This window comes from Lissotriton helveticus, chromosome 5_1 (genome assembly GCF_964261635.1).
Source record: "Lissotriton helveticus chromosome 5_1, aLisHel1.1, whole genome shotgun sequence".
Lineage (NCBI taxonomy): Eukaryota > Metazoa > Chordata > Amphibia > Caudata > Salamandridae > Lissotriton > Lissotriton helveticus.
The window spans coordinates 192,208,551-192,220,675 of NC_136065.1; the positions used below are offsets into that span (position 1 = coordinate 192,208,551).

General features: G+C 44.6%; 1 protein-coding gene across 3 annotated transcripts in view; it reads left to right on the forward strand.

The window, feature by feature from the left end:
* Positions 1-12,125, forward strand: part of ASTN2 (astrotactin 2) — a 2,754,112-nt gene that overhangs the window by 2,675,307 nt on the left and 66,680 nt on the right. For all 3 annotated transcript variants that reach the window (XM_078641978.1, XM_078641979.1, XM_078641980.1), the window contains 2 exons: positions 4,820-4,920; positions 7,517-7,700. In XM_078641978.1, the coding sequence (XP_078498104.1) occupies positions 4,820-4,920; positions 7,517-7,700 (285 nt within the window). The remainder of the gene's footprint in view (positions 1-4,819; positions 4,921-7,516; positions 7,701-12,125) is intronic.

Below are 12,125 nucleotides of genomic sequence, written 5' to 3' on the forward strand. Positions count from 1 at the left end.
CTGGTCTTAATTCTGGTGCTGCCTCCTATTTATATCTCCGTCGTAAATAAGGGTCAGCATCAGAATTAATGGGTATTGCGGTGAAACGCCTACCACAACACCCATTGCCCTCCCCTTTCATGCTAAGCATAGCATGAAAGGGGGTCCTATTTACAAGGCAGCGTTAAGCCACTTTACCGCTTTGTAAATAAGGTGAAGCATCTATCGCCAGAGGAAGGTCAAAAAAAGTCAAGTTCCCATGGGGATAGGGGCTTGTAAATATGCCCCTGTGAGCAGAGTCTCAGCTGCAGGTGGTTTAGTGAAGTCATTGGCTTTCTTTAGGCAGTGACACTGATTTCTTTAACATCGTAAATGCACGATGATCCATTAACTCACGAAGCAATGCAAATGCCTTTAAAGACAGCGTGGAAAAGTTACAAAGCTATTGCAGATGCAGACGTGTGAAGCAAGTCTTTATTGAGGCAAAGCATTCAAGCTGTTGTTCACACTCTGAACTTGTGAATAAGCACCTAGAGATACACACTTAGGGCCTAATTTACAATATTTTGATGCACAGCAGCGCAGCAAGCCTCCCTGCTGCGTTGTTGTGCATCAAAATAAAAGGGCAGGAATATCTACAATATATGGCACATTCCTGTCCTTCTCCCCTGCAATGGCACCCCAACAGCAGTCTTGCACCAACGCAGATGTTTTTGTGCAGGAATGGGCACCTTCCTCCACAAAAACAACATCGCGACTCAGGTGAATTCCTCTTTCTATTTGTGCTGCATTCTGCAGAACACATAGAAAAAGGAAAAACGACGAAAAATAAATGTATTTCTCCTTGTCGCGCCTCCCACACCCCTCCACTGGAGAGGCGTAGGAATCTAATGCTTTCCCAGGTTAACAAAACCTTGTAAATCTGGGAATGTGTCAGGTTCTATGGATGTTGTGTGGAAACACCTACAGTAATACCCAAGAAACGCCCCTTTCACTCATATTAATGCATGAAAGAGGCCATGTTTACAAAGCAGTGAAAAGGCACATAGGGTGGCTTTGCGTGGCCGTATAATTGTGGGCAGGCAGTAGTAGTGGCCTGTATAGGGCGTCCTGTCGGGCAGTGACGTGGGGCAGGGTGGGGGGTAAACACCGGAATACGGATGAATGCAGGTAAGTAGACATTTAAATAAATAAAACAAATTTAGTTGCGCACCCTGCATCGCATTTGGTGATGCAGGGCGCGCAACGAAATTTGTTTTATTGATTTAAATGTCTACTTACCTCCATTCATCCGTATTCCGGTGTTTACTAACACCCACCCTGCCCCTCACCCGCGCCAAGTCACCGCCCGGCAGCACGCCCTATACAGGCCTCTACTGGCAGGCACATTGCACTGCCAGCGCATCAAAAAAAGTTCTGCATCGGCGGCGCAATGGGCTTATAAATAAGCCCCTGAGGTCATCATGTATGGGAATTTGGCTGAGTGCAGCTACTGCCCTATGTCAAAGTGAAAGGGCAGGAATGCACTGTATTTATACAATACGGTGCATTCCTGTTCTTTCCCCCTGTGCGGGCGTCATTTCGGCAGCCTAGCGTCAACACAGGCACCCTTGCACCGTGGTGCAAGGGTGCAAGGGTGCCTGTGTTGTTGGCAGGATTGTTTTTTGTGCACAAAGGAGCACCTTCCTCAACAGAAATAATCCTACGATTTCTTTGCAGCACACATAGAATGATGAAACAATGAGGAGAAATAAAGGTATTCCTCCTCGTTACGCCTCACCTCGGAAGGCGAAGGTTTTGGTGCTTCCCCATGTTTAAATGCTGTGTTAAATCTGGGGAAGTCTCAAAATCCATGGGTGTTGGGTCATGAAAACCGACCGCGATGCCTGTGGAACGCCTCCCGAGCACAGAGTTAGGCAACGCTACGATTTGCGCTGCCTTGCCTTACTCCATATTTATGAGGCCATTCAAAGTCACGCATAGTGGCTTTGAGTGGCCTCATAGATATGATTTTGTGATTTGCACTGCCGGAGCATCGCAAAAAGTGTTGCTCCAGCTGGGCATTGAGCTTGTAAATATGCTCCTAGGTGTAGGCGTAATTTCTGTAATTCAATGTAGAGCTATTGTGAGGAATTATCCAAACATTCTGCAAGATTATGCAGAATTACACGAGAAGAGTAATTCTGCATTAAGCAAGATTTTCTTATCACAAACATGCCTCGTTGTGTAAAAAAATAGGCTTGAGGGTGTATTTTGCACTAAGAAATAGCACTAAATGCAGCAGAACACGAATAGCGAGCGTCAGTACCTGTTTGCTAAATGTATTCTCGCAGTAGGATTTTTCCCCCCAGATTACTTTTAATTATGCAAGCAGGTGTAATCACGTTCTTATCAGTAATTCCACGTCAAAAAGTAATGTGGTATTATCGAAACTACAATGATTACTTGGACATAATTGAAATTCTGCCCAGGCTTAATACACACCTACAAGTGCACAAGAACACGATTGCCACTGTTTCACACAAATAGGGATTGGATTATGATATTGTAAACTAATTGTATTGCCTCCCTCTCTTGCTCATAAAGAAATCTGCAGCTGGTGAGCCAACCCACAACCACAGTTAGCTTACCCTACCACTAAGCTGGTAGAACCACACGCATCAATTGATGTCCATGCAGACTCAGCAGGAAAATTCGAATATCTCTAGGTTTCAGGTTTGCCAGTCTAAATTACTATGCTCACTGGATCTGTGATTGTTGTACCCAAGATAATTACATTAATCTCTGACCCTGACATTTGACCCAGAAGAGTAACCCTTCTACCAGTATAATCATCGTCCAGAAATATGAACCAACACACCATGCCAAGAAGACAGACACAGGCACCCACCTCAAATTGGAGAGCTCCACCCAACATAACCTTGTAATGATCTTGGCCTATGGATGGTATATAATAACTATGCCTATTCAATCAACACTAGAAGTTCCCACTGCCCCTCTGCACTGGAAGACTTGCAACCTGCCCAATGTTTTATGGGACTCTACACATACTCCCTCCCACACTTAACATTGTTAACTATGTCTACACTACCTCCTGCCTTCAACCATACAATGGAGGAGGGTTACATTGGCTTATTTCATAATCCGTTCAGCGTCAATTTGATATAATTCATTTCACCATATGATATGGTATATACCAATTAATTACCTTGCTGGCAACTTGATTGCACGGATAGAGGTTATACAAGCCTACTTAAATAAGCACTCATTAATAACCATACAGGTCTGCCAAGACCAAAGAATTTAGCCACAATTTGTTGGTCAAGAGAAGATTCCAAATGTCCTGCTGCAAGTCCAAAATAGTTGCATACTCTAAACATAGCCATCCTATAACGATAACATGTTAATCTTGGGAAATTTCTTCCAATGGCATCTCATAATGGCAATCATATAAAGAAAGAATGTAAACCTATCTATCCGGGCGGATCTTCAATCTCCCCTGACTTTTCTCAACACCTGTTACCTCTCGCGGATCGTAAGATCACCGAGTGGATGACCTATTGCCACAGTCAGCATAGAAAATCAGACTGACAACATAAAGGATAAAATACCAACCAAATAAAGAGGCTGGCACAGCTAAGAGTGTCAACATAGCGCATATTAGAACATTGGAATGTTGGGAGCTCCATTGCAGACAATAGAGTGCTCCCTGCTTCTACGGGCCGGTAAAGGCCCGCAGAGCAACATTCCAATGTTCTACAAAGGCTTCTCGAAGCTCGAGGGGATTTATATCCCCTCGAGCTTCGAGAACCCTTTGTTTAATTTGTTAGAACATTCTGCCCTCTAGTGGAAGAATGTTCTAATAGCCTTATAGCCCTTCGTAGCAGGGCTATACCGGCTATTAAAGTCCCGCTGTCTCGTTAAAGTCCCTCGCCTTCGGCTCGGGCCTTTAACGATTCAGCGGGCCTTTAATAGCAAATATAGCCCGCTACGGCGGGCTTTAAGGCTATATTATTAAATATGCGCATCTATCCCTCACACAACCTCGACCAATACATTGCAAGGCCCTCTGTCCCATAACATGATACCCACACCTTTGTATGGTCAATGCAAAAACGACACTCTTCCAATCACACACCAACACAGTGGAGCATGCTGCCAGCATAGTTAAGCGCATCTGTGCCCCACTTAGGGGTAGTCTGCACCATACAAATACCATACTACAATACAATTGTTCAGAGAAGTGTTAAGAGTGCTGCCCTCAGTCACAGACAATGACCCAAGAAGAATTGTGCCTGAAGAGCAGTGCTCAAAGACAGTGCAGTACACTGGGATAGTCTAGACCACTGCATTCCTAGGAATTGTCTATTGTTTGGGATGGGTGTGACTTAGGTTCCTAGCAGGAGAAAGAGTTCCCATGCAAGCGGTCAGATGTGAAGAGATGGGGATGGAACCAGGAGCAGCAATGGGACCTTAGCATGCAGCTCTTTTGATTTTCATAAGAAAGTTGTCTGCAGACACTGCCAGACGGTGATGTCAAGGGACAGAAGTAGGTCAAAAGCTGAGCTGTATTTTCTGAATCACTTCGACCGCTGGCCCGATGAGAAGCCAGGGAATGAGCACTCTCACACACTGAAACTGATAGCACTTTACACAAGCACACTGCCAAGATACAGAGACACAGTGCCAAGGACAATCACACATATGCAGAGACATGCAGAGACTAATTTTTGTAACAAACATTTCTTATTTAGTCAGTTACCCTTTGACTTAGTTACTCAGAATCTTCATCCATGAGAACTATGACCTTATCCCTCTCTTGCTTCCTTACCTTGTGCAGGTTTACGCTATATGCAGTAGATACCAGAGGTCGGCACTCAGCTGTGAGCACGGTGACGCTGAGGACAGCCTGCCCCCTAGTGGACGATGAGAGGGCCGAAGGTAAGAAGAGTTAATTTATGTATTTAGGTTCTTGGAAGGGCCTTCAACACCCTGGGAACAGGTTGGCAGAGTGCATGCTTTACAGAACTAAGACGTAGCATAAAAGTGAGACAAGAACATGTCAGAAAACATCAAATGCAGGCCTTCAAAAAGAATGTGCTCGCTTTGTGGTACAGGATGTGAGAAAAACAATTACAATAGGCATGTTGAGACTAGGCAAGGTCTTCAAGGAACTTCTGTTTGAGGTCCCTTTTAAAAGGGGAGATTGATATGGCCTGTCGATGTGTGTGTCTGTATTGCCTTCCAAATCCTTGGAGAATTTCCAGAGTATGGCTGTTTCTGGGTGGAAGACCTTTGGAATCTATGTGGGTCAAGCTTCACCAGAGTTTGACTTCTTAAAGTTTTGTTTCTCCCAGAGTGCTGAACTTTTTGAGATAAGTATTCAGGTTTTCCCAAATGAATCATTTTGTATTTGATGCATGAAGCTAATTATCATTCGTAGGCTCACCTCAATCTTATCCCTGGGGGATTGTTTCTGTTTTGAGTAGTAGACTTTCATTTAACAACCCAATGCATTTTGGTGCTTGAAGTTCTGAGTCTTTTCCAATGATCCAACTGGACCCAGGTGCCAGTGATAGAAAAGGACCAAAATGAAAACCTAAAAAGTATAGAAAACAGCGAAGGGTGGAATGCTTGAAATAATCTCATCCACTGGTAATCACTGGGCTGCCTGTGTTCCTGTTCAGTGAGAAGCTGGCTTGGCGATTTCGGCTGGACTATTCACATTGGAACAGGGTCAAGACTGATTTGCATATAGCTGGGTCTAAACTGATGTGGCATGGTATGCAAAATAACAATGGATTGGTATGCGGCTACGAGTAATTACCATTCACTGAGATTAATTCAAGCATTCCATCCATCACTTTTCAGTATAATTTGATGTGTCACCCCAAGTGGAATGGGTATGCCTAGACATGGGTCCCATGCACACTGTGTCACTGGAGTCAAGCTGTACCCAGCTGATGAGCTCATAACTTTGGTAAACTTGGTCCGGGTTGTTTGTGCTCCTGGCCCGGAGGACCTGCCTTGACAGTTCAGGCTGGGCTGTCCCCATTGGAGTAAGGTCATGGCTGATTTGCATATATCTGGGTCCAAATTGAGGTGGCGTGGTGTGCAAAATAACATTAGATTGGTATGCAGCACTGAGGGTCCACCAGTGGCTGGCTCTTTTTTGTATGCTTAGAAACGACAACATGGTACACTTGTGACATGAAATTTTAAGGGCATCATCTACTAAAGACATTTGTGACTTTCTTGAATACAAATAACAGAATATGGCAAAGTTTTCATTAAAATTGTTCCTCCCAAGAATCCCCCTATTGCCACACATTGTGTCTAAACCCCAAATTCGGTATGACTGAATAAGGCACAAAACTTCGCATTTGTCTCTTCTATTCGAAACCTTTTGGGGGAACATTCAGTTTGAATAGAATAGGGTACTCTGTCATGATGTACCTTAGTGCCTCTAACACACTATCAGAAGTACTGGTCATTACCAGCGTTGCTATTCATTACAAACAGCAAGGCCCAATTCCCAATTTCCCACTGCAGACAGGGAGGAATAGCCCCAGGGTTGTCATCTCCCTCACTGGGAATTGAATATGTTTCTGATATTTAATGCTCCCACAAGTTAGCTAACAGAGTATATATTGAATAGCGTTTTGTGCAATAGAGCTGGATACCTTCAGCACTCTCCCTTTTCAACAAGTATATGTTATATCTTCCCATGAGATCCTTTCCTGATAGCACACCCTCTTATAAAAAATGGCAACCGCTGGTACACTGTCACATTGAAATAAACAAATTCTGGCAGCCAAGGGCTTCAACTAGATCAGTGTAGTTGTGCTGGAGTTAGTCAACCTGGTGAGGCATGGGGTGTTTCTGGACCCTGAGCTGGGTGGGGTTTTATGGGGAAATCCACATACCCCTAAAAGCAGAGCATTTCTACATATTCTAGATGGCTGAAAAATAGATCCTCTCATTGAAGTAGATAGGCAGGACCTACAACCAATGTATATGTTGTGACAAGGAAATTGACTCCTTGATATTGTCAAGGTAAGTGTAGATTCAGTCATTCCTCTGTGACGCAAAGTTTGGAATCAATATCATTATCACAGTAAATGTGCTGGTCAATATTTTGACCTTGATAATGTGGTACAGCACATTCTTATGAAATGATACACAGCTATGACCTTCTGTCATTGAAATGGACAGATAGGACATTCCGTCACACAGATGGACAGGAATGTCCATTGAGAGCCATTTCTTACAGTTCTTTCTGAATTGATGGTAGGGAGTGTTGCCGGCCACATTTCATGCATGTATTTTTTAAAGGGGGCTATGGATATTTGTTTTTTCCCCAACATATTTACCCATGGGCATGCCAGGCCAAGAAATGGGATGGTGTGTTTTACGCGTGACCTATGGTAGTTGTCAAACATAGCATTTAAACTAATAACATTGAATGTCCTTGCAATTCATTTGAAGCTTGTGACTGGATACTCCAATATCTCCCACTGCCTATCTCTTTTTATAGAAATAGCAGACAAGATTTACAACTTGTACAATGGGTACACAAGTGGGAAGGAGCAGCAAGTAGCCTACAACATGCTGATGGATGTTTCAGCATCTATGCTCTTCCGTATCCAGCACCACTACAATTCTCATTATGAGAAGTTTGGAGATTTTGTCTGGAGAAGCGAGGACGAACTTGGATCCAGGTAAAATTCCCTTGTATATTTTATAACATGAACTGTTGATTATATCCCGATTGGTCTTAATTCTCCTGTTACTTGGGCGTGTGGTGTCCTCTGTTCCTCAAATGAAAGGCGTTCCATTCTAGAACAGTTTCATCTAAGAGGTCGTGTGTGTGTGTGTTTCTTCAGGGTTTTTCAAATGGAGATGGAGTTGAATGGTGCACATTGGCAAAGACTAAGGGCCAGATGTAGGTAATCTCAATTTACCTATTCTTAAATACCGAATCATACCGATTCGGTATTTAAGAATAGGTAAATGGGATGTAGTTAATAATTCGATAATAATTACCGAATCGTTATGATTCGGTAATTACCGAATCGGTATTTACCGATTCGGTAATTGCCATTCATTCCTATGGGCCTGGAGGCCCATAGGAATGAATGTAAATTACCGAATCGGTAAATACCGATTCGGTAAAAGGGGGAATACATTGAAGGGTGGCAGGGTGTCACTTTGACACCCTGTTGCACCCCTCAATTGTTGCAGACATACATGCCCTAAGGGCATGTATGTCTGCAACATGGCACTGAAGCAATTTGCATGAAATTGCTATTTGTTTTTTTTTCGTTATTTACCACCAACTTGCAGAGGTGGTAAATAACGAATCCCAAAAAGGGGAAAGCACTCATTTGAGTGCTCCCTACATTGCTAATTCGGTAATTTACCGATTCGGTATTTTAAGGAATCGGTAATTTACCGATTCCTTAAAGTACCGAATCGGTAAATTACCGAATTAGCAATTTGGGCACCTACATCTCAGTAGCCTAATTACGGTCGGTAACAGACGAAATTCGGTAATTTCAGCCGTTACCGACCGGAATTAGGCTTCCTACATCTGGCCCTAAATCTACCTCCCTATCCTGAGGCTGCTGTTTCCATTGTACTACTTCACGGTGGGTTAAGAGTCTTCCTTTAAGGCTCATTTGGCTCTGTACAGATCTGCCCTCTCGTCCCCACCCCTTGGTTACCCTACATGGAACTCTTTGGATCACTATTCGGCCGTTCTTCGTCCAACTCCTCATATACGTCCAAAGATTCACTTACCTCATTTTTAAGTAACTCCCACTGCACACATCCTCTGTGGACAGTCTTTGTACACACCCCTCCTAAATGATGGTCAATATGTCGATTTAATGCACCTTTTGCATGTTTGTCCCTAACGGCATCAATCCTGCGTCTGCTGTCTTGCTGGCTTATTGTGGCTGTGCAAAGTCTCTAATAATATTCCTAGATAAAGACTTAAGACCAGATTAGCCAACACAGCCTTTACTTTTCCTTCAAGATTTGTAAAACGAGTACCGTACAGATTGATTATAGCAACTCTATTTTTGAAAGCGCTAAGACATGAATACATTGACAGTGTTGCATGTCTAAGCCTACATATTTTAGGATTTTTGGTGAAAAATAATAAATATGGCAAGGGGTCTTCAACCCTAGCCCAAAGTAATAAGAAATGGGCTCCTGACATTGTTTTTGAAATTGATGTTGGTTAGCTAACGGTAAGTACTCATTGGACATCAGCGACTCCCTGGCCATATTTTCCAAAGCACTAAGACATGAATACATTTACAGTGTTGTATATGTATCCCTACGTATTTTAGGTTTTGTGAATGTTGGTACAAGTATAAGGCATACCTTCAAACAATCATAGGAGTCTTTGTGCATAAGTTAAAAACTGCAACATGAAATGTCACGATGTGCCATTTGCAGGTTTAGTGAATTGTCAGTCAGTAGTTTTCACATAAGATATGGAAGTGTTGCTGACAACCAGATTTGAATTTTGTAAACACGAATTCTCTTTTTCTGCATCCAGAGTGACACAAGTGATGGAGACAAGCATTACAGAGCATTGCTTCTCTAAAATGAACCTGCTGTTTGTGAGCAAATAGGAGGGGAAAAACACAATTCGATGTATCCATCAATAGTGCCCACACCGCCATGCGCTCCCCCCGCTTGCCAACTACACACTTACACTTCCCAAAGGAAACTCAGGAGACATTTTGTGGGAAAGAACTGCTGCAGGTTTATTTCATACAACACAGGTATGACGTTAAGGTGGGTCATCTTACGGGCGATCCAAAGCAGGCAGCCCCTCGCTGACCCGCATGCCTAAGGAGCCATCTTGCACGGCGAGTCGATGCTCTGACGGTGCAGCACATTACCATTTCGTTATACTCCCGCCCCCCCTGTCGGGCGGAGCGGTGGGGCACACCCCCGGTCGGTTCAGGCCCCCCGACTGCCGGAAGGACTAACGGGGCGCCGTCGCGGTTTCCAGGAACCTCCTTCTGCTCCTGGTCCTTGGCTCAGGCACCCTTACTGTGCCAGGCAGCGGTACCCTTACTGTACCCTTCTGCCGCAGAGGTACCCTTACTCAACCCGTCTGCTTCCAGATCGCCCTGTGACTCCGCCTGCAACACAAAACTAGACCATTACAACATTCAAAACTTCGCACCGCCGCTCTTCTGCTGGGTCAGGGGTCAGGGTGGGAACAGCGCAGAGCCACGGAAGAATCGGAAAGGAAGAGCGAGGCAGAGCTATGGCGCTGCAGTGTTACATACCAAAAAGGGGGGGGCGCCCCTCCTCCCAGGTGAGCCCTCCCCTTAGGCTTGTGATAGGGCGGGGACACAGGGAGGGGCGCCAATCTGATGCTCTGCTCGCCAGTCGTGTGGGACTAGGGCGCTGCCCCGCCCATGCTCCCCTGCGGGTCGCGCGGTCAGCGGCATTTCCTCAACACACACCCATGCTCATTGTGTGCCATGCTATGTCGGGGTACTACTATCTTATCGGTAGGCACACCAACTAAACAATACACATTTACAAATACATGTTCTACTACTACATTAATTACATACCTTTCTAAGCGCATCATATGGCTTAGTACACCAATTACCTACCGAGTAACTTTCATCACAGGTCAATCAAAGGTCCTTGTACTGTTGTGATATACACACTCAAACTACGGAATGGAGTCGAAGGCAGTGGGCCATGTTTAATGTGTCCATTTTCTGTAGACTGTGTATTGCCCTAGGCAGCAGTCCATGTTTCCTGTACTGCTCACATGCTTTGCACATGGTTTGCAACTGAAAGCGACGGATCATGTTTCGAGCCTTCAATTTCTGCACATTGTGTACTGTATGTCAGACCTGCCCACCTAGAAAAGATTTTACTGTGCAAGTGAGGGGCAGGGCATGTGTGAGGGCGGCTTTCAACTCATCACTGAATAAACAGGCCTGGAAGGGGCGGAGCAATAGAGAAGAAGCGGGATTTAAGAAGTGACTTACCACCCTATCAAAGAAAAGAAACAAAGGCTTCTGAAATAGACTAAGGGGGGGTTAAAAGTATCCACACAGAGCTATGTAGAGGTTTCCAGCTCACCCTATGCTCTTCGTGGGGTCGTGTGATATTGCCTCCTCACCTGAATACCGTGTGAAGAGAGCCGATATCGTGTAGAACAAGGCTGGACATCCTCCCAACAATATCCATTCTGATGATAGAAATCCACTGTTTTATCTGTCCCTTTGTGAGGGATCTACCCTCTGTTTCCTCTCTGATTGACTTAGGCCAGCCACAGGTTCTATTGGTTGCAGTGGCTCTCCCCATACTGAGCTTGGTGCCTTTCCTGCACTTGTTCAAGAGGGGGAACATCCTTTACAACGCGGATGTTACCCCGCACTACAGTTACGACGCGTCTTTTACAACGCAAGTCGTAACCACGACTTGCGCTGGAGGGCGCTCAAGGACCAGGAATAGTAGATTTACTATTCCAACACCTTCCCTACTGTACGTAGGCTGGTGTTGGAATAGTAAATTTAACTATTCTAAGTCCAGCACCCCTACAGAGCAAGTCATGATAACGACTTGACCTGTAAAAAACGCGTTGTAACGGTACGCGTGCTAATACCACGCTTTGTACCGTCGTACATCCGTTAAAGAGACTGACTGGTGCTCTCCAGGGGCTGCATTGGCAGGTGTGCATGCTGCCTCAAAAAGTATCCACTATATTCCTAACAACCCTGCATGAAAACTGAGTCTTTTTCCACATAATTTGCCCGATTCACAAACAAAGTAATGAATCTGCATTTAGAAGCAACTGTACTTTCTGGAATCCACAAATATGTCCCTGGAAAATGCATGGAAAGCTGCACCAGGCACAGGTATCCATACATGTTCCTGTGAAGTTAATGTGACATTCCCAGCGGAACCCATTCCAGTGCTGTGGAGTTCTCCAAAGTGAAGAACTCTACACAGGATGCAATAGGAGCTCCTGGCCAAACACACACTATTTATTCCCCACTGCAAAAATATTTTTCCACAACGAGAATCCTTTTCCCTACGCCCCTGCAAATCCCAGATAGATCGGTGATCAGCTCCCCTTCCCTCCCTGTGGA